The sequence below is a fragment of the Schistocerca nitens genome, chromosome 4 (genome assembly GCF_023898315.1).
Source record: "Schistocerca nitens isolate TAMUIC-IGC-003100 chromosome 4, iqSchNite1.1, whole genome shotgun sequence".
Lineage (NCBI taxonomy): Eukaryota > Metazoa > Arthropoda > Insecta > Orthoptera > Acrididae > Schistocerca > Schistocerca nitens.
The window spans coordinates 443,429,247-443,457,045 of NC_064617.1; the positions used below are offsets into that span (position 1 = coordinate 443,429,247).

At 42.2% G+C, this 27,799-nt stretch overlaps 1 protein-coding gene across 1 annotated transcript in view; it reads right to left on the reverse strand.

The window, feature by feature from the left end:
* Positions 1 to 6,918: 6,918 nt before the first annotated feature.
* The window catches only part of LOC126251808 (allatotropins-like), a 350,132-nt gene continuing 329,251 nt past the window's right edge, over positions 6,919 to 27,799 (reverse strand). The window contains exon 3 of the mRNA XM_049952452.1: positions 6,919 to 7,183. Coding sequence (XP_049808409.1) covers positions 7,051 to 7,183 — 133 coding nt within the window. The 3' untranslated portion in view covers positions 6,919 to 7,050. The remainder of the gene's footprint in view (positions 7,184 to 27,799) is intronic.

Sequence of the window (27,799 nt, forward strand, 5' to 3'; positions counted from 1 at the left end):
CGATCTGCCTAGGTTGAACGACGTCACCAGTTTTTTTTTTTTTTACTTTTTTTACAAGGTGATGTTGACAGTAAACTAACGGGATAATTTTTTTCGTATTCCATTTCGTTTCTTTGTGAACATCGGGCCCTAATTGTCTAAAATGTAACATGTGGAGTAAGTGGTTAGAAATGCATTAGACTATCTTCATTATGGAAATGATCATTGACGGCAAACTTTCAGACGTTTCTTGTGGATGTTAGGTGAATTTTCTGGTACTGATATACATAACATGCAGGTCTGTATGTACTAGTTAGTGAGTATACTTGTTTGAGAGACGTCTCTTTTTGAACTAAGTTACTTTTGTGTATGTTTATTCGCAATGTAGTTCAAGTAACAAGGACGCTGCCAGTGGTTGCGGTTAGTGGCTATACGAACCAATTATTACTTATCTTGATTCAGAGTTGCTCCATTCAGCCAAAATGACTGATTTCAGTAACGCAAGCTAATACACATCCAGAAAAGAAATAGTACAACTGGAAAGACGACATTGATTTTGACTCGATGATGGCATATGCCACCTGGGGGGGGGGGGGGGGGGGAGGAGAAATAGACAATGGTTTGAACGTCGTTCGCCAACTGATAGCATAGTGTCATAGCTACCAGAGCGCAGTTTGTGTCTACCCTTTAACAGGGATTGCTCACAGCCGGAAATCTCAGTGTGCCGCAAACAAGTGTATCATTCAGGCAACCAAGGCACGGAGGCACACTCGTGCATCCTACAGCCAATGTAGCTAGTTTAGAAGGGGTCAAATTGTAGCCTTCCGAGTGGCGAGTTGCCCTGTCGGAGGACTGCCACACAAGTTGTACGTGCTGCATCAGTTGCGCAACGATGCTGCTACAAATGGTCACGTGAACATTCTCACATCAGTAGCCGGGGCTCTGGACTTCCACGCAGTACAGACGCCCTCAGGTTAGTCATACTGTAAGGGCAGCAGTGGTAGATGTACTGCTACCACAGCACAGACCAGGTGGCTTGTGAATCCAGGAGTCTCAGCACTAACTGTTGCGAACCGATCATTAACATTGTGGCTGCGGGCATGCACACCTCTAGCCCATCTTGCACCCACGCCACAACATGGACGTGCAAGACTCGATTGGTGCCGCCAAAGGATTACTTGGAAGATGGAATGGCGCGCTGTGGTCTTCAGCGATGAAAGCAGGTTTTACCTGTACCCAAGTGATAGCCGTTCGCGCGTACTACGTAGACCTGGTGAGCTCTCTCTCGTAGAGTGCATTCGTCCGTGACACACAGGGCCCATCCCATACAATATGATCTGTGATGTGAAAAACTACAACACTAGTTCACCTTCAATGTCTCTGGAGCCGACGATGTCCAGCACTCGATACTTGGAGTGTGTTGTTAGACCCGTTCTTGTGCCATTCTTGCAACAGGAAAGTGTTATTCCAACAGGATAATATGCTCGCCCACACACTGCCTGTGAAACTCAGCAAGACGGGCAGCAAGTGGTCAGCACGATATCTGGACTTGTCTCCACTTGGGCACGTGTATGATCGGACAAGAAGTGACATTTGCGACTCGTCAGCCAACAACTTTTACAGAACCAAGGGAACAAATCGAGCAGGCGTGGTATCCGAGGGCAGTATTCGCCATCTGTACGATCGACTATTTGCCAGAGTCAGAGCCAGCATTTCTGCAGTGGAGGTTACACCAAGCACTAATATGGGTCTTTCAGCATGGGACGATATCTGGTACCACAGAATCACTTGTGCTATTAATCTGTAAATGTAATCATTTCATGCACTATGTATCAATTAATCTTGAATGAGTTGGAAACTTCTAAAAGGGTATACTAGTTCGATTTCAGGCACTGTATGTTAGTGATTTACTTGTTTCTAGCCGGTTCTAATTTTGGTGTTGAAAAAATATTTTCCATCAAATATGACTAACTAAAGGAGCAGATGCGGTGACAGACTGTCACCAGATATTACTCTTGGAAGAGGGACGAGAGCTGTAGAAAGGAGAGGGTAGCACTAATGAGAACAATAGGCAAAATGCTACTACATTATTTAATCCTCTTCCTTGACTATCTCCTCTCAGAAGCACTAATACAACGCTTCACTCTCCACCCTAGTTTCGCAGTCATCCGTGCCAGAAATTAGCATTTCACGGCACTGAATTCTCTCTCCGCTTGGCAGTTGGCGCCAGTGCTGGTCATGTGGTCCTCCACCGCCAGAGGATGTGCAAACTTGATAGTGTGATGAATGCAGTGCCACGGCGAGGTTAGCAGTGCTCGTGTCGGGCAGCGGAGAGCGAGTTGGAGCTGAGTGAAAGAGGTGGCGTCAACTGGAAGCCAGCGCCAGAGGCCTCGGTAAGAGCGCGAGAAGACTTGGTCTGTGGCACCGTGACGACCTTGGCATGCTGCCTGGTCTTATATCCCTGCATTTTCTAGCTCAGGGACTTGGCCAGTGCCAGCGGACACGTGTAGTTGGAGGATGGGGCGTCCGCTGTCGCCGTAAATGCGAGGACTTCAGCAGAGAAGTGGAGTATGCACATGGCCACCGACTATCTGAGTGGCAAACTGGACAAGGTGGGGGTAGGCTGTTGGTGCAGCAAAACAGTGGAGACAGCCTTGTGGAGCTCTGGGCTTGAAGCGGCTCGCTGTCATCAGGGGACATTGTTTTCTGTGTGGGGTAATGGAAAGTGCTTGGCTTTGTGGATCCAGGGTAGGCGTTACTCACAACTTACAAGCTACGGTTTGTAGTCGGTAATGACAGAAAAGATTATATCATTTGTATTTAGTGAAAGCCTTTGTTGTCCAGATGAGTGTGTGTGTGTTTGTGTGATTGTGTGTGTGTGTATGTGTGTGTGTGTGTGTGTGTGTGTGTGTGTCTGTGTTTCAGTTTAAATTATGCTACCCGTTTCATTTCATTAATGGGGAGGCCTCTATAGAGCCTGATGTATTATACCATAAGCATATGTATTTCACTGTGAATTACGCTCAACGAGTGTTTAGTCTGTTCCTATTTTTATTTCTTTTACTGCTGGCGTTAGCTGAATCATTAACGTTATTTATTGTGGTCTGTGACCAGTAACGCTAATCTGGGTCAGTGTGTTTTATCATCTACTGTATTTACGACTTGTTGTTATTGATTGTATAGTTTGATTTGGGGTGAAAGCTTCTGCTGGGGCACTTTCTGCATATTGAGTGCAGGGCTAATATCTGCTTATGTTTCGTCTTTCTTGTCGTTCTTTTAAAACCTGCATAATTGTTTATGGTATTCTGTACTTTTGTAGTATATTGTAAATTTGCGTTTTGTGATTTGAGTGCTGGCTGTTTTACTTATGTTTCTTGTTATACGTACTCTCGGATTTGTTGAGTTGCCTAATAAAAATATTTGAAACTCGTAAAAGATTTTCACTCACATAACTCCCAGCCACTTTAAAGGCCCAGAACTTCCAGCGCATGTGTTATTCACACAAACATTTAACAAGCAAGACTCACACACAACGAAAGCTGTGTTTGTGAAGGAAGAAATCCTTTCCTGCTAGGAGGTTGAAAAATCGCTTTACAGTCGTGGTACAGTTTGCTACCGCGGTTCTTACTATAAACCGCTCGAGAAAGTATTACACATTTTCTTTACCTGAATTATTTGTAATTCTTGTTTTTTATATTAAACCTGTTCCCCAGTATTCTTTCGATCGAAGGAAAGCGCTACATACAGCCATCTATGTACTGGAGGTACAAGTAAATTAGCATTCTCAATGTAGTTCAGTTCTGTGTGTCTCCAGCTGTGAACGCAACAACGCGCACACTGATCACTCCATCGACAGAGTTCTCTGTACGTTAACTTTCCTCCTCAATTAGAATGTAGCACACCTACGCCATTCAAAATTTCGACAGCTATTTGTGAGACGCAAAACAAACGAACATGGGCCCTGTAATAGTTTTCCGCAGTCAGTGAAACCAGCTGTGGAGCGCTTCTAAGAATTTACGGTTTGTAGACTGCTACAGAATGGTGCTCACTGCCATTGGAGGTGTTTCGTTGTGTTATATAGATCCAGGTTCATTTGCATCGGGTTCCTTTTACCGTTGAGTGCAGGAGTTATTTTGGGTCTGGTGAGCACCATAGAATAATGTGGATGGGGACAAGTACCACTGGGCGTCTTACTAGGTTGGTATAGCAAATCTTCAGGTCTTCCTAGTAGGAACTCGGTCTCTTGATTATGTATGAAATTTTTCGATATTTGTTGTTAAAAAGTAACAGAACTGCTTTTCAGTCTTTCTTATGCTTCTGTTGGAACCTCGCTGCTAGAAGGATGTATTAGTCTTGTAGCTAGAATTCTGCTGTGAAATAAATAAAGCAGGCCAAATGATTTATGTCTATATTTTGGCAGTAGTGCTGCATCCATGAAATCTTTTTGCCTTTTTAAATTAGTTGGAAGAAGGCGGTTTGATGACGCCACAAGCATGTTAGCGTCTTTTTTTTTAATCATATCAGTGTTTGTAAGTCGAACCTGCAGTCCACGTTTCTAACGAAATCAGATTATATTCATTATTATTATGTAGACTATTTCTTTGCATTGACAATTAACAGTAACATGGTTTTGAGTCACCAAGCTCGATGCTTTCCAGCGATGACCTTCGGGTCTGAAGCTATCTTTCAAAGGTAATATATGTGATAAAAGTCAGTTTATGTCATAAGAAAACATTTTATGATCATTTTTATAATTACCTGTTACCTTTTCTTGTCGGCAGTGAGATGTATCCATGCTTCTATATCATACTACTCTCATGTACGAATTTAAAATATCATTAACAGCCAAGCGCAAGGCATTAAGTTGTCCACGCATTCATCACGGCGGTGGACAGACACATTGTGGGCCAGTGGTCATCTACAGATGTCGGACGGCTCTTGTTGCCATCGAAAGTAATTAGAGATCTATACAGCATCCTGACATGGTTTTCAAGCCTATCACCTTATCGTAATGTCACCACTGTCTTTCTAGACGGTAATGCGCTATTACGCACTTCATGAAGTCCTTTCTCCAGGAGGCTGGAATCGACCGAATGAAATAGCCTGTGGTATGTGCTGACATGAACCTGACACACAATGTTTAGGACCAGTTGAAAATTGCAGAGCGGTGTCGCAGAAATCCTCCAAACACAGCCGGTACTCAATGCTACCTAGTACTTTTGATTTCCCAAATGTGGGTTCTCGAACAGACTGCTTTGGCTTAGGAATTGAGAGAGTTTTGATTCAAAGTGAAGATATATATTTTAGTACTGTGAGGATTATTCTTCCGTTTTCTCCACTTGAATATAAGCCCATACACGTTCACAAATTTGCAAATGGTGCAAAACGTTCAGTGCACATTTTATGCGCCACAATGGATGGTGGTATATGCCGTGCTTCACCTCCAGCTCAGCAATCATTCATGAGGATATGCTCTAATTCACGTGGGATTATGAGCAAAACTTATTTTGAAACACTTAAATCGACTCTCCGATGGCTCTCTAAGCTAGAATTCTGACATCTGCGAGGAAGTAACGATACCTTCTACCTTTTAGAAGTGTAGGATAGTTGGTCCTGTAATATATTCAGTGAATACGATTGTCACGTCCTGATAATTGGGATCAACGTCTTGAGCAGTCCCTTTAAGGAATTCGCTATCCTGAAAATAGTTCCCAACTACTTACTGCTTTTGAAACGCCTTTCATTTTTGCAATACTGTAGATTTTACGAAGTAACTACTATTAACTTCATCTTTGACTCTATGTAATGCTTTCACTGTATGTCGAAAGAACTTATGTGTTATAGATACCAATGGAGAGCATACGTCTTAAAACGCACTGAGACCAAAGTTATTTTTATTATCGCAGTACGTATACTCTACATAATACACTCACTTTAAATCAGAACAGTTCGTTGGACATGAAAGAAAAATGGAAGTTGGTTAACAGAATTTTTGTTTTATTTTCAACTAAACGGCCTGTACAGAACATACACGAAGTTATATTTATCTTACCTAATTTGTGTCTTACTTCCTCTCGTACTCTAAATCCAGTCGTTTGAGAGAATTATGATACATAGCAGGAAGGCTGACGCGAATCTTCCACACTACCTATTTTTTTTAGAATATCTGCCCTTAACAGGAATATATTCCAGCAATCTGTGCGAAAATAATCCCTCTACAAATTATTTACAACATACACATATTACATACTTCAGGTAATATTTTATTTGATCATTTGTTAGATGTACATTTTTAAAAGAACTAGAATGTACTGGAAACTTTATCTTAGTAACAGTTCTACTACAAACAAAATCTCATTCTAATTAGAGAAGTCACATATGTAAAGAAAGGAAACGACAAGTTACTAAGGAATGTTTTCTACAGGAGGTTTTACTATTTCCCAAATAACTGATAAAAATATAGTCTACTGTTCAAGGTTTTCTCAGCTGTGTATGTACACATGCCATAGTTACATCAAGAAAAACGTTTCTCATCTCTCTATTATTTTCTTAAGTATGATAGAACAAGTTGAAATACATAGAATAGCTAGAGGTTCTTAAACATTAGGCAAGATCTTAGTATATTTTCAGTTATTCGTATTTTATCACTCGGAAGAAAGTATGAGACTTAAACTATAATTATCAATATGTAGGTAGGAAATGTAATGTTTTCACAACACTCAACTGCCTTGCAAGACATGAACACGAGTTTCAGTCTAACACTGCGCTATAAATAATCCGCTTCAAATATTCGTTATGCCGTAAAAGAGCATGCAAGGAAAGGAACAGGAGAGTGTAAATGTTTAAATTTTTTAAAAGATCCACTCAGGCAATGAAGTGCTACCACTTTCTAGAAGGCTAGGGATCTGGTCTGAATCTGCAAACAAAATGAGAGGAAAGTTATTACGAAACATTGAAAGTTATTTTATTGGAACATAACGATACACATATGTCGACATTACAAACAAGTGACTCAGAGGTTTGGGAGTTTCTTAATATGCCTATGGCATGTGTAGGTATCAGGTGGGGGACTCAGTAAGTGGGCCTGAGGAGTTCCTCCGCCGTCAGTTCTCCATCCTGGTTAGCGTCCACGAACTTGCTGACGATCATGCGAGCCAGTTCCGGGTTGTTCTGCATCTCGGCGGCGAACCATTCCACAGGGAAGCTGCAACATACAGAGACTTTTTTTAGAACGATGAACGTATGTTTGAACAAATAATTTATGAACGATTAAATTCTATACACAGGTGTGATACTTTTAATAAATATCTGAGTCAATATACTTTTCTGGAACAGTTTCCTGTGAGATAAGGGGTTTGTTACTCAATAAGATTAAACTGTGTTGTTTGGGATGAAATGTATTCGAAACTGCAAATATGAACCAAATCGGCTGTGTATTGGAAGGGTGACGGCGAAAATTTGTGCCGGACCGGACCTCGGTCCCCAGATTTCTCGCTTTAAGACGTCGCCTTCACCGCTTCTGCTACCAGTGCACGGCCAGACCCAAAATGCCTTATGTCGTCGTCCATGTGTCACAACCTGCACTCGGACGTTAGGTATATTCCCATCCATGAAGGACACATTGAGAGTCGAGGGCCGGATGTTGACGAATAAATACGAGGAAGCAGTGCCTGTGTTATTAAGAAGTTTATTGTGCTTACTGAGCAATGTAACAGTTGCGTAAATGGGAAAACCTTTCACAGTTTTATTCTTGCCGAATCTTGGCCGCCAGTGAAATTTTGATTGGTTCGTTGATTCTGGGTAGGGGACCAAACAGCGAGGTTATTGGTCCTATCGGGGTAGGGAAGAATGGGGAAGGAAGTCGGCCGCTCCCTTTCACAGGAACCATCCCGGCATTTACCTGAAGCGATTTAGGGAACTCGCGGCAAACGTAAATCAGGATGGCCGGACTCGGGTTTGAACCTTCATTCTCCGGAATGCCAGATCAGCGTGCTGACCACTGCCCCACCTCTCTCGGTAATTAAAATTTTCGTTTGAAAGTGGAAGACAGGTGACTCCGTACAGTAGCCAGCCGCGAAAAATATTACGGGCCTCATTCTGGCCCACTACAACGGTTTTATGAACTTTGTCATGTTGATGGCGGCCAGTCCGTAGAATGGGAAAGTCATACTCAGTAGAGATCTCAGCGCCATGTTAATTGTCCGCCTTAAGTTGTATAGCACCTTTGGCGTTCATATCAATACTATCTGCAAAAACGCAAATAAATGATCAAACGACGTAAATAAATATACGAAGAGTACAGTTATAATCTGATACAACAAATAAAATTATGGTAAGGGTGTACTAATCGATGTTTAGATTCAGCAAGAAAGTAAAGGTGCTTACCATTCAGATAATCACTGTCAAATATCTACATACCGTGGGCTTTTACCTATGATCCTGAAACAAAGCCCCAGTCGATTCTTTGGAAGAGCCCAATCTCACCACGACAAAATTAAAAAAAGAAAAAACTTGCTGCTTATACTGGCGACTTCCAGAGGTGACATCGGGAAGGAAATGAGTCAAGACATCTGAGCAACACAAAAGCTCATCTCCATAAAACTCTAAGACAGTTGAAGACAGGAAAGACACATGACAGGATGGAATAAACGCAGAGTTACTGAGTTATGAAGGACGACTGCTAGAGCTACACTTATTGAAAGTAAACAGTACGAAGGTAAGCCAGACTGCTAGACAACAACGGAAGTAACATTGTTTCTTATCAAAGAACATCTTAATAACTATGGAAAGCCGATTACGTATTCTTAATAACTGTTACAAATTGTAACACAAATAACCACTACTACATACTAGAAGGAAGACCCAGCATAACAAGTTTGAACTGTAGATACAAGGAAAATGATACCCCGGAAAAATCGCTAGATGAAGACCAGAATCGACGAGAAGCATACTTCTCAAATTGAAGACGAATAAGATTAACAAGAGGAAGGAGAAGAAGACTGTGTACACTCTTTTACTAATAAAATGCTGGCTCCTGCTGAAATGGAGGTGTTCGATTATGGAAAACAGAGATTCGTGGAACATTCTTGGTGGTACCGCTCTCTAGGCCCTTTTTTCCAATGCTTGTCTGCTGTTGATATCCTCCTTGATCCGTCCATCTCTGCTATTTTGCTGCCCAGGTAGCAGAATTCCTTATCTTCGTCTACTTCGTGACTAACAATCCTGAAGTTAAGTTCCTCGCTGTTCTCATTTCTGTTACTTGTCATTACTTTCGTCTTTCTTCGGTTTATTCTCAATCCATATCCTGTTCTCATCAGACAGTTCATTCGGTTCAGCATATCATGTAATTATTCTTCGCTTTCACTCAGGATAGCAATGTCATCGGCGAAATCTATCATTGATATCTCTTCACCTTTAATTTTAATTCCTCTCCTGACACTTTCTTTTATTTCCACCATTGCTTCTTCGAAGTGGACAATGAACAGGGTCTGACACCCGTTTTAATATGAGCTCTACGGTCTTCGTCGTCCACTCTTATGATTTCCTCTTGGCTCTTGTACATATTGCCCGTTTCTCCCTATAGATTACCTCAGAATTCCGAACATCTTGCACCGTTTAACACTGTCGAGCTCTTTTTCCAGGTCGACAATTCCTACGAACGTGTCTGGATTTTTCTCTTGCTTCAGTTAACAACCGCATTAGAACTGCCCCTCTGGTGCTCTTACTTTTCCTAAAGCCCCATCGTCATCTAATACATCCTCCCTTTTCCATTCTTCTGTATATTATTCATGTCAGCAACTTGGATGCATAATTTATTTAGCTGATTGTGAAATAATTCTCAGACTCATACCTTCTACCCACCAACTTTAATAGTCGCTATGTTGCCACTTCCCCCAATGATTTTAGAAATTCTGATAGAATGTTTCTATCCCTTCTGCCATATTTGATCTTAATTCCTCCAAATTGTGTTTCAAATACTGAATCCCCTATCATTTCTAAATCTACTCCGGTTTTTTCTTGTATCAGATCAGGCAAACCTACCCTACTCATAGAGGACTCGTTCCACCTGTCCGCTGTCTCCTCTGCATTTAACAATGGAATACCCGTTGCACACTTAATGTTACCACTCCCGCTTTTAATTTCAGCGAAGGTTGCTTTGACTTAGCTTTGCGCTCAGTCCTTCTGAAAATCATTTCTTTTTCGATTTCTTCACATTTTTCATGGAGCCATTTCGTCTTAGCGTCCCTGCACTTCCTATTTATTTCATTCGTCGGTGACTTGTGTATTCCTCAGTTTCCCTGAACATTGTTTTACTTTCTTCTTTCATCGATAGACTGAAGAATTTCTTCTGTTACCTTCTTTGTACCTATGTTTTTCTTTCCAACTTCTGTGATTGCCCTTTTTAGAGATGTCCAGTCCTCTTCAACTATACTGGCTACTGACCACTTCTTTATTGCTGTATCTTCAGCCTTAGATAACTTCAAGTGTATCTCGTCGTTCATTAGCACTTCCGTATCCCACTTCATTGAGTACTGTTTCTTCCCGACTAACGTCTTAAACTTCAGCCTATTCTTCATCACTACTCCAAGGTAATATGGGTCTATATCTGTTCCTGGGTATGTCTTACAATCCAGTACTCGATTTCGGAATTTCTGTGTGACCATGATGTAATCTAATTAAAATTTTCTCGTACCACCCGGGCTTTTCCAAGTATATATGTTCCTCTTGTGATTCTTGAACACAGTATTCGCTATTACTAGCTGAAATTTATTACAGAAGTCCATTAATATTTCTCATCTCTCATTCCTTTCCTTCTACTCCTTCTCCTACCACTGTATTCCAGCCCCCATGACTATTAGATTTTTCATCTCCCTTAACGTACTGTATTACCCTTTCAATATCCTCATATACTTTCTCTGTCTCTTCATGTTCAGTGTGCGACGTCGGCACGAATACCTAAACTATCGTTGTCCGTGTCGATTTGCAGTGTTTCTCATAAGAATAACTCTATCACTGAACTGTTCACAGTAACACACTCTCTGACCGTCCTACTCGTAACGATTCCTACTCCTGTTACACCATTTTCCTCTGCTGTTGATATTACCCTGCACTCATCTGACCAGAAATCCTTGTCTCCTTTCCATTTCACTTCATTGACCCCTCGTATCTGTAGAGTGAGCCTTTGCATTTCCCTTTTCAGATTTTCTAGTTTCCCTACCACGTTCTGGCTTCTGACACTCCTCGCCCCGACTCTTAGAACGTTAGCCTTTCGTTGGTTATTTATGCTTTTGCTTATGGCCACCACCCCCTTGGCAGTCCTCTCCCGCAGATCCGAATGGGGGAGTATATCGGAATCTTTTTCCAATGGAGAGATCATCATGAAACTTTTACAATTACAGGCCACATGTCCTGTGGATACACCTTACATGTCTTTAATGCAGTGGTGTCCATTGCCTTATGTAGCCTCATGCAATTGATTACTGCTGATTATTTCGCCTTTTTGGGGCAGTTTCTCAGCCCAAAGACAAGAGAATGCCCTGAACATCTGCCCGCTTCTCCGCCCTCTTTGGCAAGACAGTTGACAGAATGAAGGCAACCTCTTATGCCGGAAGTCTTCGGCCGCCAAGGCTTTTTATTAATCAAAATTTAAACGGTAGCGGGTTTCGAACCCGGGCCGAGGATGTTTTGATTGTTAATGAAAGACGCTAACCCTGTTTATCCAAATCAACCCCACCTCATTGCTTGTTTAAAGGCTTCAGCACAAGGATAGCTGCTTAGTAACCGCCAACTATTTATTTATTACGTAACATTCAACGTAGTTTGTGGGACAAATAAAGAGTTGAGATGAGGCAAATGGTGTTGCTAAGTGTTAGCTGGTTCATTACCTTGAAGGATAAAAGTTGCATCATGCCACTGATATCGCTACTATCTGCATCTCAAACGAATACCAGGTGTTTTTCCAGTCTTGTTTACCGTTGTGTCGCGTCACTAGTTAAGAAATAATAGCCACCATAAACCTGATACTAGATTTCGCAAGTGTGCCACTGTGTTAATGAAGCACTTACGCCGTTTTCAAAACGCATCACTTAGTGTAGCCGCTGACGTACAAATGGGAGGGACGTTTCTGCCTTTCTTCTTCGTTTCAGTGCGTCGCCGAATTTGGCAAGTCAGTGCACACAGATCTAATAGCAAAGGAGTGCTGCACATTTCTGTGCTGCACTGCGACACTTTTGTTCACGCCATTAAACTAGACGTATGTGTGTCGGCTCACAGTCTCTTAATCAGTTATTATCGTAGAGAATGAGAGCAAATAGTTAAATCTGGGATAAGATGAAGGGCAATCTGTATATTGAGCAAGCAGTAAAGGAAACAGAAGAAAAATTCGGAGTAGGTATTAAAATCCATGGAGAAGAAATAAAAACTTTAAGGTTCAACGATGACATTGTAATTCTGTCACAGACAGCAAAGGGCTTGGAAGAGCAGTTGAACGGAATGGACAGTGAATGGAATGTAGTCGAATTAAGTCGGGTGATGCTGAGGGAATTAGATTAGGAAATGAGAAACTTACAGTAGTAAAGAAGTTTTGCTATTTGGGGAGCAAAATAACTGATGATGGTCGAAGTAGACAGGATCTAAATGTAGACTGGCAATGGCAAGGAAAGAGTTTCTGAAGAAGAGAAATTTGTTAACATCGAGTATAGATTTAAGTGTCAGGAAGTCGTTTCTGAAAGTATTTGCTTGGAGTGTAGCCATGTATGGAAGTGAAACATGGACGAAAAATAGTTTGGAAAAGAAGAGAATAGAAGCTTTCGAAATGTGGTGCTACAGAAGAATGCTGAAGATTAGATGGGTAGATCACATAACTAATGAGGAGCTATTGAATAGAATTGGGGAGAAGAGAAGTTTGCGGCACAACTTGACTAGAAGAAGGGATCGGTTGGTAGGACATGTTCTGAGGCATCAAGGGGTCACCAATTTAATACTGGAGGGCAGCGTGGAGGGTAAAAATCGTAGAGGGAGACCAAGAGATGAATGCACAAAGCAGATTCAGAAGGATGTTGGTTGCAGTAGGTACTGGGAGATGAAGAAGCTTGCACAGGATAGAGTACCATGGAGAGCTGCATGAAACCAGTCTCAAGACCACAACAACAACAATAAGACGCAGGGATTAACGCATGAAAGTACGTGCTGTTGGGCTAATGCATCTGTTCACATGTCATATACTTAGAGTCTGAGCATGGCTGCTCTGTTGCGATAGCAACTGACAAGTGAATAAATAACTGAAAAGTATGACTGGGCTATATTTAGCAGACATAGATGGCCGTTGAAGTATTTCATTGGCCGAACTCATTCATAATAATTACCACGGTCACGTGTGAGCAGAGAATAGATGTTACTCAGAGTTGCCCTACGTCTCAGCTATCGTATATGGGGGACGTTTGGTGTTTAACGCCCCATCAGAGACGAGATCAATAGAGACAGAACGTAAGTTCGAATACTGAGATGGTTAAGCCAACAGGACGTGTCTTTCTCATTAAATCGTTCAAATTATACTGTCACGTCATCATTTAATATGCTAAACTACTAAAGTAAGCGAAGTTTCAGACGTGTTGATCCGCGTTCCTAGGGGCGTGGACACATGTACGCAAATTAATGTAATCCCTGAGGAAGACTGAGTTTTAGCATTTTAATATTTTTCTAAGGTGACGCGACAGTAGACCGTGTATAATTTTAATGCTATCGTCTCCGCCCATGGGAGTCTACGTATTTGTATTGCACGCGTTTTAGTCGTTGGATCACTCCGAAATTCGCCGTAATAAGATTAGAGAAACCCCAGAAATATTAAATTCTGATGATCGTGCGGGAATTCTGAATTGGTCCTTCCCATGTGCGTGTTAATATTAATGCACGTAATCTATTTAACAAAGCGGTATATTACGAAACGGCCAATGTGGTCACACCCCTATAAGTGCAAGTTGCCTATCAAAGGGCTTCCAGGGGCAAAGTATATTTGAGTTTTATTATTTCGTATAACTATTGACCTAATTTAATAAATTAAAATTGCTTTCGTCATTTAGTTATTAAGCTGTATAAGCTTACGTTGAAAGCTTAACACTATAAGTCAAATATGAAAGCTAGAAAATGTGTCTTGAGACAACACAATTCATGGCGCGCAAATTACCCACATTATATTCATCCAATATTTGATAATAAGAACACTGAGCGACTAACAACAAACATAATACATAATATGAATTCTTCCCGGTACCTATCCTCGCTGACAGCCCCCACAAATTGATGATACGGAAAAGCTTTACACTCACTACATTTCCGCTGTTCGTGCAGTAAAACTTCAACAGGACGCGTGAAATTTTAATTTATCACTTATTTACAACTAACTCTACTCAAAACAAATATTTCAGACAGTATCCACATATACCGCTGAATGTGCCTGCAGAATTACATTGTAGTACGACACATACTGTAGGTGGATAAAAATGTGGAAACCCTTGAGCGAAATGCATACCTGAACATGACGCAGACGCTAGCCAATCCTTCAGGCTACGCTGTTGTATTTGACCACGAACGACACGTGTGCAATATTTCAAAGCGTTACAAGAGTCCTTCGCGGTCAGGACGGTGTTTTTTGTAGTGATTGCATCATGTCGGAGCTCAACACGATGGGCGAACTGTTGGTGCTCTTGTGGCGAGTGATTCCGTCACCGGGTAACCGAAGTGTTTCGTGCTTCAAGAGCCACCGTTCTGAAGATTTGTACCGCAAATATCGAAACGCCAAAGGCATCATCTGCAAAGTCACAACACGTTCTAAAGTGTGTTTTCAATTGTCGTGAGAGGCGGTCATCCAAGAGGTTTGTGACAGGAAATAAATGAACGACTGATGCAAAAATCACTGCAGAACTAAATGTGGAACCCGAGAACGCTGTCAGCACGAAACCAACACGACTCTTGTCTGAGATTTTCACTCTGCAGCGGAGTATGCGCTGATATGAAACTTCCTGGCAGATTAAAACTATGTGCCGGACCGAGACTCGAACTCGGGACCTTTGCCTTTCGCGGGCAAGTGCTCTCCATCTGAGCTACCCAAGCACGACTCACGCCCCGTCCTCACAGCTTTCGCAGGAGAGCTTCTGTGAAGTCTGGAAAGTAGGAGACGAGGTACTGGCGGAAGTACAGCTGTGAGGACGGGGCGTGAGTCGTGCTTGGGTAGCTCGGATGGTAGATCACTTGCCCGCGAAAGGCAAAGATCCCGAGTTCGAGTCTCGGTCCCGCACACAGTTTTAATCTGCCAGGAAGTTTCTACACGACTCCTGTTTCACACTGTTTCCATCTTCTGGCCGAATATTCTTCCAAGAGTGAAACATGTCGGGGGTTCGTTGATGAATTGAGGAACCATATCGTGGTATTCCGTGGGCCTTGTTGTTGCTCTGAAACGTCACTTAACTGCCAAGAATGATGACCATTTTGATTGATCAGATCTTACCTTGGTACAACATTTGTTTCCCCATGGTGATGATGTGTTCCAAGACGACAGGGAGTCTACCCACACGGATCGCATCGTCCAGGACTGTTTTCGTGAACACGTGGATAAGTTGTCTCATCTCCACTAGACATCACAGTCAAAAGATCTCAATGTTCCTGACCCTTTGTGGTCCACTCTTACTTTGGAGACAAGGGCACGTGATTATTGGTCATCTCCATCATCGGTTTCTGGAACTTGTCGCTATTTTTCAGGAAGAATGGTATGAGAATCCCATTAAAACTATACAGACCATGTATTTATACACTGAGGTGAGAAAAGTAATGGCATAACGATATGCACATCTACAGATGGCGGTAGCATCACGTACACAGGGTATTAAACGGCAGTGCATTAGGTGAGCTGTCATTTCCACTCAGTTGATTCACGTCAAAAGGTTTCTGACGTGCGCCGGAAATTAACAGACTCTGAATGCGGAATGGTAATTGGAGATAGATGCATGGCACATCCACTAAGCACATCGTTAGGGAGTTGAATATTCCGAGATACACGGAGTCAAGAGTGTGCCGAGAACACCAAATTTCAGGTATTACCTCTCACAACGGACAACGCATTGGGCGAGGGCCTTTACTTAACGACCGAAGCAGCGGCGTGTGCATAGAGTTTTCAGTGCTAACGGACAAGGAACACAGCGAGAAATAACCGCAGTTGTCAATGCGGGACGCACGACGAACGTTAGGACAGTGCGACGAAATTTGGCGTTAATGGGCTGTGACCCAGGCGATCGACACGATTGTCTTTGCTAACAGCACGATGCCGCCTGCAGCCTTTTGGGCTCGTGACCATATCGGTTATAACCTATACAACTGGAAAACCGTGGCCTGGTCAGATGAGTCCCGAATTTAGTTGGTAAAAACTGAAGGTGGGTTTCGAGTGTAGCGCAGATCCCATGAAGCCATGGACGCAGGTTGTTAACAAGGCACTGTGCAAGCTGGCAGTGGCTCCATAATGGTGTGGCCTTGGTCCTCTGGTCCAATTGAATCGATAATTGACAGGAAATGCTTATGTCGGCTACTTGGACATCATGTGCAACCATTCATGGACTTCATGTTAACAATACGACGATGTAATGCTTATGGAAGACAATGCGACGTATCACCGGATCACAATTTCTCGCGATTGGGTTGGAGAACATTCTGAACATTTCGAGCGATTGGTTTGGCCACCCAAATCGCTCCACAATCATCACATGGAACATTTATAGGACTTAATCGAGAGGTAAGTTCTTGCACAAAATCTTGGACAGACAACACTTTCGCAACTAGAGAGGCAGCATGGCTCAAAATTTCTGCAGGAGTCTTCCAACGAATTGTTTAGCCCATGTCCCGTCGAGTTACTGCACTACGCCGTGAAAAAGGAGGTACCACAAGGCTTCTGTACCTCATTGTACACTGCACGATGACTGGAAGCTGTTTTGAATGTCATACCTTATTAGGCATTTTAATGTGTTGTGTTTTTGGTGTTGTCATATAATTGTCCACCCCCTGTAGTTGAGAAGATATGATGCTATAAACATTGAGAGGGGTGAAAAGCTAACCATACTTATAACGTAGTCCTCTGGTTTGGAGCCGTGTGGAGGGTCTAAACCAGAGGCTCAGACGACTCTGCGACTATAATGGTTGCAAATTCATCGACCTCCGTTATTGGGTGGAGAACTGTAGGGCCCCCCTAGACAGGTCAGGCGTGCACTACACACCGGAAGCAGCTACTAGGGTAGCAGAGTACGTGTGGCGTGCACACGGGGGTTTTTTAGGTTAGAGGGACCCCCCCTTGGGCGAAACGATAAAATACCTGACGGCTTACCAGAGAGAACATCAGCATCGTTGATAAAGAACGTCCGTCCTCAGAGACCAAAAACAGGAAAAGTTAACGTAATATTGGTAAACTGCAGGAGTATCCAGGGCAAGGTTCCTGAATTAGTATCGCTTATTGAAGGAAATAGTGCGCATATAGTATTAGGAACGGAAAGTTGGTTAAAACCGGAAGTGAACAGTAACGAAATCCTAGACACAGAATGGAATATATACCGCAAGGATAGGATAAACGCCAATGGTGGAGGAGTATTTATAGCAGTAAAGAATTCAATAATATCCAGTGAAGTTATTAGCGAATGCGAATGTGAAATAATCTGGGTTAAGTTAAGTATCAAAGGTGGGTCAGATATGATAGTCGGATGCTTCTATAGACCACCTGCATCAGCAACCGTAGTAGTTGAGCGCCTCAGAGAGAACCTGCAGAACGTCGTGAAGAAGTTTCGTGATCATACTATTGTAATAGGGGGAGACTTCAATCTACCAGGTATAGAATGGGATAGTCACACAATCAGAACTGGAGCCAGGGACAGAGACTCTTGTGACATTATCCTGACTGCCTTGTCCGAGAATTACTTCGAGCAGATAGTTAGAGAACCAACTCGTGAAGCTAACGTTTTAGACCTCATAGCAACAAATAGACCGGAACTTTTCGACTCCGTGAATGTAGAAGAGGGTATCAGTGATCATAAGTCAGTGGTTGCATCAATGACTACAAGTGTAATAAGAAATGCCAAGAAAGGAAGGAAAATATATTTGCTTAACAAGAGTGATAGGGCACAAATCGCAGAATATCTGAGTGACCACCATCAAACGTTCATTTCTGAGGAAGAGGATGTGGAACAAAAATGGAAAAAATTCAGAAACATCGTCCAGTACGCCTTAGATAAGTTCGTACCGACTAAGGTCCAAAGCGAGGGGAAAGATCCACCGTGGTATAACAATCATGTACGAAAGGTACTACGGAAACAAAGAAAGCTTCATCATAGGTTTAAGAGTAGTCGAATCATAGCTGATAAGGAAAAGCTGAACGAAGCGAAAAAGAGCGTAAAGAGAGCAATGAGAGAAGCATTCAACGAATTCGAACATAAAACATTGGCAAACAATCTAAAAAAGAACCCTAAAAAGTTTTGGTCATATGTAAAATCGGTAAGCGGATCTAAATCCCCTATTCAGTCACTCGTTGACCACGATGGCACCGAAACAGAGGACGACCGAAGAAAGGCAGAAATACTGAATTCAGTGTTCCGAAACTGTTTCACTGCGGAAAATCGTAACACGGTCCCTGACTTCAGCCGTCGCACGGACGCCAAAATGGAAAATATTGAAATAAACGATATCGGAATTGAAAAACAACTGCTATCACTTAGTAGCGGAAAAGCATCCGGACCAGACGAGATACCCGTAAGATTCTACAGTGATTATGCTAAAGAACTTGCCCCCTTTCTATCAGCAATTTATCGTAGATCTCTGGAAGAACGTAAAGTACCTAGCGACTGGAAGAAAGCGCAGGTCGTTCCCATTTTCAAGAAGGGTCATAAATCAGATGCGAATAATTATAGGCCTATTTCGCTTACGTCAATCTGTTGTAGAATAATGGAACATGTTTTATGTTCTCGTATTATGACGTTCTTAGATAACACAAATCTCCTTCATCATAACCAACATGGATTCCGCAAACAGAGATCATGTGAAACTCAGCTCGCCCTATTTGTCCAAGAAATTCACAGTGCCGTAGACACTGGCGAGCAGATTGATGCCGTATTCCTGGACTTCAGGAAGGCATTTGATACGGTTCCGCACTTACGTTTAGTGAAAAAAATACGAGCTTACGGAATATCGGACCAGGTTTGTGATTGGATTCAGGATTTCCTAGAAGAAAGAACACAACATGTCATTCTTAACGGTTCAAAATCTGCAGATGTAGAGGTAATTTCGGGAGTACCGCAAGGAAGCGTGATAGGACCTTTATTGTTTACAATATACATAAATGACTTAGTTGACAACATCGGTAGCTCCGTGAGGCTATTTGCAGATGACACGGTTGTCTACAAGAAAGTAGCAACATCAGAAGACTCGTACGTACTCCAGGAAGACCTGCAGAGGATTAATGAATGGTGCGACAGCTGGCAGCTTTCCCTAAACGTAGATAAATGTAATATAATGCGCATACATAGGGGCAGAAATCCATTCCAGTACGATTATGCCATAGGTGGTAAATCATTGGAAGCGGTAACGACCGTAAAATACTTAGGAGTTACTATCCGGAGCGATCTGAAGTGGAATGATCACATAAAACAAATAGTGGGAAAAGCAGGCGCCAGGTTGAGATTCATAGGAAGAATTCTAAGAAAATGTGACTCATCGACGAAAGAAGTAGCTTACAAAACGCTTGTTCGTCCGATTCTTGAGTATTGCTCATCAGTATGGGACCCTTACCAGGTTGGATTAATAGAAGAGATAGACATGATCCAGCGAAAAGCAGCGCGATTCGTCATGGGGACATTTAGTCAGCGCGAGAGCGTTACGGAGATGCTGAACAAGCTCCAGTGGCGGACACTTCAAGAAAGGCGTTACGCAATACGGAGAGGTTTATTATCGAAATTACGAGAGAGCACATTCCGGGAAGAGATGGGCAACATATTACTACCGCCCACATATATCTCGCGTAATGATCACAACGAAAAGATCCGAGAAATTAGAGCAAATACGGAGACTTACAAGCAGTCGTTCTTCCCACGCACAATTCGTGAATGGAACAGGGAAGGGGGGATCAGATAGTGGTACAATAAGTACCCTCCGCCACACACCGTAAGGTGGCTCGCGGAGTATAGATGTAGATGTAGATGTAGATGTACTACGAGGTGTGGCTAGAAAAAAACCGGACTAGTACTGGTGAAACAATAAAACGAATGCAATAAGGCTGAAAGTCGCGTGGCCTGTCACGTGACTCTCGCTCCGCCTACTGCTCGAGTTTCATCTGCCTCCTGCACTCAGTCTGCCCGTGGCGTCTGTTTTAAGTAGTTGACGTTTTGTCTGTGCGTCGGAAAATGTTGAGTGTACAGAAAGAACAGCGTGTTAACATCAAATTTTGTTTCAAACTAGGAAAATCTGCAAGTGAAACGTTTGTAATGTTACAACAAGTGTACGGCGATGATTGTTTATCGCGAACACAAGTGTTTGAGTGGTTTAAACGATTTAAAGATGGCCGCGAAGACACCAGTGATGACACTCGCACTGGCAGACCATTGTCAGCAAAAACTGATGCAAACATTGAAAAAATCGGTAAACTTGTTCGACAAGATCGCCGTTTACCAATCAGAGCAGTGTCTGAGTTAACAGGAGTTGACAAGGAAAGTGTTAGGCAGATTCTTCATGAAAGTTTCAACATGAACAAAGTGTGTTCAAAAATGGTTCCAAAGTGTCTCACAATTGAACAGAAGGAACGCCGAAGAATGATTTGTTCTGACATCCTGGAAAACATTGAAAGTGATCCCACCTTCTTACAAAATGTTATTACTTGCGATGAATCGTGGTTTTTTACTTACGATCCCGAAACTAAACGCCAATCGATGCATTGGAAAACTCCTGGTTCTCCACGACAAAAAAAAGCACGAATGTCAAAATCGAAATTCAAGGCAATGATGATTGTTTTTTTTGACATCAAAGGGATTGTGCACATTGATTGGGTACCAGAGGGACAAACAGTGAATCAGCATTACTACATTAGCGTCCTGGCTACCCTACGTGAGCGAGTACGGAGAAAACGGAACGATTTGTGGAGAAAAAAGTCATGGATCCTTCACCAAGACAATGCCCCAGCTCACAGTGCGTTGTCAGTGAAGACGTTTTTGGCAAAACACAACATTCCCATCTTAGATCATCCACCCTACTCACCTGATTTGGCCCCCTGTAACTTTTTTTTTTCCCTAAAGTCAAGTCAGCTTTGAAAGGAACTAGATTTGAGACTGTTGAAGAAGTAAAAGAAAAAGCGACGGAAGTAATGTATGGACTTACCGAAAATGATCTGCAGCATTGCTATGAACAGTGGAAAATTCGTATGGAGCGGTGTAGAGACCGAGGAGGAGAGTACATTGATGGAGATAACATGAAATTGTAAATAATTGTAAATAAATGTTTTTTCCAGCATCAGTCCGGTTTTTTTCTAGCCGCACCTCGTATACTCATCCAGTTTCGATTGTGAAAGCACTCAGAGGTCTCCAAGAAACTTTTAATGTATTATCAGAGTTTGATTCTATGAAGAATTATGGGTATTGACAAAGTATGTGGCAAGCAGAACAAGTTCTGCCACAGATCACATCTGTCAACTCTTGTTGGTTCCCATACTGCACAGCCGGTAGGTCGGTTCAAAGGTCGAAGGAAGGCAAGGCACACAACTTCCAATAGGACTCTGTCCAATAAAGCACAATAGTGATCAAAAGAAACTTCACAGACAGTAGTGTGAAGCATGTGTAAGTACCACTGGATCAGGGAACACTGTGTGCTGTAACGATCCGAAATCTCACTACTATCGTGGGGTGCAAGTAAACAGCTGTTCACTACATGTTACTCAGTATTCCTTTTGTTCATTTAATGGAAAACTATTATCCTGAAGTCTACTCAGCATCTCATTAACGGCTATGGGACTGATTCAGCTTTTTTTTAGAGGGACAAAGAGATCAATATGAAGGATTCAATAGAATGGAAAGTGTCGTCAAAGTCCTGATGCAAGCCGAAAGCGTGTGTTTCTTTGCGTGTAGTGTGAATAGTGACAGAAGATGACTCGTTTGCAAATATTTATAAAAAGAACTCAACGTGTTAATTTAGATCTACATGAGATAATATTGCTGTACACAATAATTATTAAAGTTTTTAAAAATTGTTTCCTTTGTCTGTTAAGACGGCTCCTCTGATATAATTTTTAAACGACCTGTGAATGAATAAACCAGCAACCAAAAACTAATTTGATCGTATTCTTTTTTGGCATCCAATGCACGTAAGGATATTCGTGGTATAATCTAGTAAAACATTACATAATTCATTGAGGCTGGTGTTGTTGAGGTCTCCAGTCTGAAGACTGGTTTCGTAAAGCTCCCCATAATAACACATTCTGTGCAAGCCTCTTGATCTCTCAGTAAGTACTGCAACCTACGTTCATCTGAACCTGCTTAGTGTATCCCTGCTTAGCGTGTCCACGCCTAGGTCCCCTGTGACTACACCCTTAACCAACAAATCAGAGTACGTATCACAGCGGAAGAAAGGAACGTAGCAGTCTTGTTTCAATCATCCGCCTCAATTTCCTCTGCCCTCCTGTGCCACATTCTTCATCTAAACGTTCTGAATCCATTTTTGTGTTAAATTCAGATCGCTATCATGGTTTATAACTTTGGTTTTCTACTGCTCCTCACCGTACAACAAAAGTTACCCTCTGATTTCTCCACACCTGTCTTCTCATCCTGTCCATTCATCTGGTTAGTGTTTTCCGTAGAATCCTTTACTCGACGGTTTTGTACGTAAGCTTCTGAACTCTTACCAGTCCGTATAATGTTAGGCATTCTTTTGTGAAAAATCTTTGCCATATTACTATACGTAATGAAATGTAGGGAAGTTTCTCTCTTTTAGGTCTAGTGTACTGGCTAGAAGTATTAGCTCACATTCAGTAAACCGATTCCCACGTCAGTCGAAACTGCAGGTCGTTTGAACTGATTTGAAAGCGATAATCAGTGCTAGAGATAACTAAGGCAGAAGAGTCAAGCTCAAGATCCAGAACGTTCCTCGCCTGGTTATTTAATTAGATACATGTGAATGCAGAGATAAAATACAACGGCGAGATTCCTCACTCAGAAAACAGACTTTGGTTTCTTAAATTTGTCTTGTTTTCCCTTACATAAGGTCTGCGGCTGAACAACTGTACATTTCACGTTGCCGGTTTACTGTCTTTGAGACGTACTTTGGATGGACAAAAGTTGACAGGTCCCCTTCCCCCCCCCCCCCCCCCATTCTTCCCAGATGGCTATTTCTCACACCTCTTGTTCTGTTGCATTTACACATTCATTAAGTTTTTATTGTTTTCCTTTGTTGCTATTATATGAAATTATCGACGCCTTCTCAGAATTCTTGCAGAAAACAAGATATAAAAGAAACACATCGAAAACTTCAATAAGTCTTTGATATATTTCGTCTTTACCACAATGAACTCCATGTCTTCAAACTGCAGAAAGTGGTACTGGAAATACACTCATGATCCTGCAGATACTGTATATTATCCGCCTTTCCCTGTAGCTTTATTTTCCTGATAATTCCGAACACTTTGAATGATTTTATAGTGATGAACACATTTTGTAATTCGACAAATCCTATAAGCGTATCTTGATTTAAGTGTTACTTGCATTATCTTGTGCAACGTTAGAACAGCCTCTCTGATACCTTTAAATCTCCTAAAGACAAACCAATCATCATCTAACACATCCCCAGTTTTCTTTTCCATTCTTGTGTGTATTATTATTTTCAGTGACTTTGAGCTCATTGTGCGATACATCACGCGCACATATCGATCCTTACAATCTACGCGACTGTGTGTCTGATATTCTTCTGGAAGTCTGATGGTATTCCTCCAGACTCATAAATTCTACAAAACAATTTGGATAGTGGTTTGGTTACCACTTCCCCCAACGATTTTAGAAATTCCGAAGGAATGTTACCTATTCTTCGCGCCATATTTCATTTCAAATCTTCTAAAGCTTTGTTAAATTCTAATACTACATGCATAAGGGCTTCCAGAATGACTCCGACTTATTCTGTCGCATCTTCAGACAGTTCCTCACCCTCGTAAAGGCCTGAATCTTTCTCCCTCAACTCTCCTTCCTATGTTTCTGGAAATCTTGACGCCTTTGCTTTTAATTCTCTTAGCTAACATTTTACTCGTAACTGGCGAACATAAGTAAAAAGCGAGAAATCAAATCAGTACCTTAGTTATAATAGGACCCACGCCACCACAGCTTTACTGTTTGATAATAAAATTCCACACTCGCTGGGATTTATTGGATTAAAACACTGTTTAAGTTTGCAATAGAAAAATACTTTCTACAGAGAGATAACGGCCAGTGCAGCAGAATGTTTACAACGAAAAATCAGGCATCATTAGGTTTCGCTATTATCTCCTATACTCTTTTCACTGTTCATTAGTCTTGTTGTAAATACCCATCAAACTTGAAGATAAATATAGAGGATGTCAGTACTGACTCGTGCACACTTTCAAAATGGGAACGGAAACTATGGTTAAAGCTCAAACCATCTAAAACCCAAGTGGGCCCCGTTGGTTATTCTAGGCTAACTAGACAGAAAATCGGGAATCCCTACTATCTTTAATCCTAAATGGGACCAATATCAAACTCACTTCAAGAACCCCTGTAGTTTTCGGAATATGTGATGATGTAAATTGGTCTGGACACATTGCTTTACTTTACAGTAAAGCCCCCCCCCCCAAAAAAAAAAAACTTTTATTTCATCTAAGAAAGAAATTCGTATAAAATGTTGTAATAGCGATGTTCTCCTGCGAGATCTCGCTGGAAAGCTCACGTCGGCTGGAAATGGTTATGAGCGCATGTGTTCGATATACCTGTGACGTCCGACCCAGTAATCATTTTCCAGCACCTAAGACACAGCTACTCTGGCTACGTGAAGACAAGCGCAAAGATCCCCATACTCTGTGTCTGCCCTACTGTCTTATCAATGTACACTGTCTGTCATATCTCTGTTCGACCTTAACACTCTTTTCTGAACAGCATGGCTAAAAAACACCTCTTGCCATGAGAGGAAAATACTGTGCGCCCCTCTGCTGTATAGTTAGCCTACAAATGTCCAATGAGGTCCACTTGGGTTTTAGACGGTTCGAGCTCTAACCCTAAATTTCGTGCCCATTCTGACAGCGTACACAAATAAGTACTGACGTCCTCTATATCTGTTTCCTAGTTTGATGGTTTTTCACTCAGCCGCTTTCTCGAATTCCTTTTCACTAAGAGGATTCCGACTTTGGAATAAACTCCCTCATTATATTAGAGACCTGAGAAAAATCTCCAACTTCAATAGAGAGTTAATGATATCTTTACTGAAGCAAGAATAATGTGTACATTTGTGCCTTACGTACTCGATACACAGCTACATCCTTGTTACCAAACACCACTTTCTCTCTTACGAGTGCTATTTGATGCAGTCTACCTATATTTACCTCTTTCAGAACCCGCTTTATCAGAATATATCACTTTCAAACACCTGTCATTACTTTTATATCTGCCTGGGTCACTGTTGATGGAATCAGGGGCAGCTCTGTCAGCAGCAGCAGTAGTAGAAGTACTGCTAAAATCAACTTCGTTAGTTCTTAGTACATTTTATACACATTGTCTCTACATACATTCGAATAATTTTTGATTCTATTAATGCTATTTTATTGCTATTTGTCATGTTAAATTATTTTTATTTCTTGCAAAACTAAACTTTGCAACAGAACCGTAATTGTCTAACATTTGAACACGTAAGTTTGAAAATTGGCTCAAGGTGCCCGAAACCTTCCCCTGTAACGTTGCAAAAGCGTGGCGCCCTGCGGCTTTATCCAGGCTCCACGACACATGAAACAGCAAAATGTCGACACGTGGAGAAAGATGGCCAGAGCTCAAGTGTTCGTGTGATGTATAAGGTGATCTAATGATGTCACATTGGCACCAAATTTTTCCCTAATTGTGCCCAACGGCATCGTGGGTGGGTCACACGATTGGAAGGTCGTTAGAGACCCTCCTATCCACATTCCACACGTTCTTCAGACGCCTCCGTGATGGACGTTAGAACCGCGACGCAAAGAGCTGAAATCACGCGGTTGGTTTTCTTATGAGTGGCTAAGGAAGAGAGACACCGCTGCTCAAAGTCGAAACGAAAAATGCAGTGGCAAGGATTCCTCTAAGATCCCTCAGTTCGACAGAGCCATCAATGGCACCTATCCACACTTACTGAGTATTTTACAAACATGAACTTCCAGAGAAAATACTCCTAGGCACCTGTAGGCGTGCAACTGGCCACGGGAGTGTGTCAAGCCACTGCCTACCTGCAGCTGCCTTGGGCTACTTCGCAGGTGTAAGGTCAGAATTTAAAAATATTCAATAAATGTGAGCTGGTGCCACCGACGATTTGGCCGAACGAGGGAGGTCTCAGAGGAATCCTTTGCCTTATTATTCAAGCATTTGTCATGACGCACCCTTACATGATGACTCCAATAAAAGGTATAAAACAAGAGAACCGAGAAAATGTAAGTATTCATAGCTGCTTCAGATCAGGTTCAAATTTCGTCGAGTGGTTTCGAGCGGTCCCTCCATATCAGAACAAAAATTACGGTCGCTTTGCAGTCCAGGGGGGTGAGATTACCTTCAAGAGGCTGCAGCGCCGTGATGTCCGTCGAGAAGGGATGAATCGCTCATGACATGTCAGCAGTGCCACGGGCTGGCAAGAACGTCGTGCTTTTGTTCATCACAGTGCGAACTATCGTTTCCGACTGGAAAATGTGTTGTAATCAATGTTCCAAATAAAGTGTTGGTTTCATTCAAGCCCTTTATACACTACTGGCCATCAAAATTGCTACCGAGGTGAAATGCAGATAATAAACGGGTATTCATTGGACAAATATATTATACTAGAACTGACACGTGATTGCATTTTCACGCAATTTGGGTGCATAGATTCTGAGAAATCAGTACCCAGAACAACCACCTCTGGCCGTAATAACGGCTTTGATTCGCCTGGGCATTGAGTCAAACAGAGCTTGGATGGCGTGTACAGGTACAGCAGCCATGCAGCTTCAACAAGATACCACAGTTCATCAAGAGTAGTGACTGGCGTATTTTGATGAGACAGCTGCTCGGCCACCATTGACCAGACGTTTTCAGTTGGTGAGAGATCTGGAGAATGTGCTGGCCAGGGCAGCAGTCGAACATTTTCTGTATCCAGAAAGGCCCGTACAGGACCTACAACATGCGGTCGTGCATTATCCTGCTGAAATGTAGGGTTCCGCACGGATCGAATGAAGGGTAGAGCCACGGGTCGTAACACATCTGAAATGTAACGTCCACTGTTCAAAGTGCCGTCAAAGCGAACAAGAGGTGACCGAGACGTGTAACCAATGACACCCCATACCATCACGCCGGGCGATACGCTAGTATGACGATGACGAATACACGCTTCTAATGTGCGTTCACCGCGATGTCGCCAAACACGGATGCGACCATCATGATGATGTAAACAGAACCCGGATTCATCCGAAAAAATGACGTTTTGCCATTCGTGTACCAGGTTCGTCGTTGAGTAAACCATCGCAGGCGCTCCTGTCTGTGATGCAATGTCAAGGGTAACCGCAGCCATGGTCTCCGAGCTGATAGTCCACGCTGCTGCAAACGTGTTCGAACTTTTC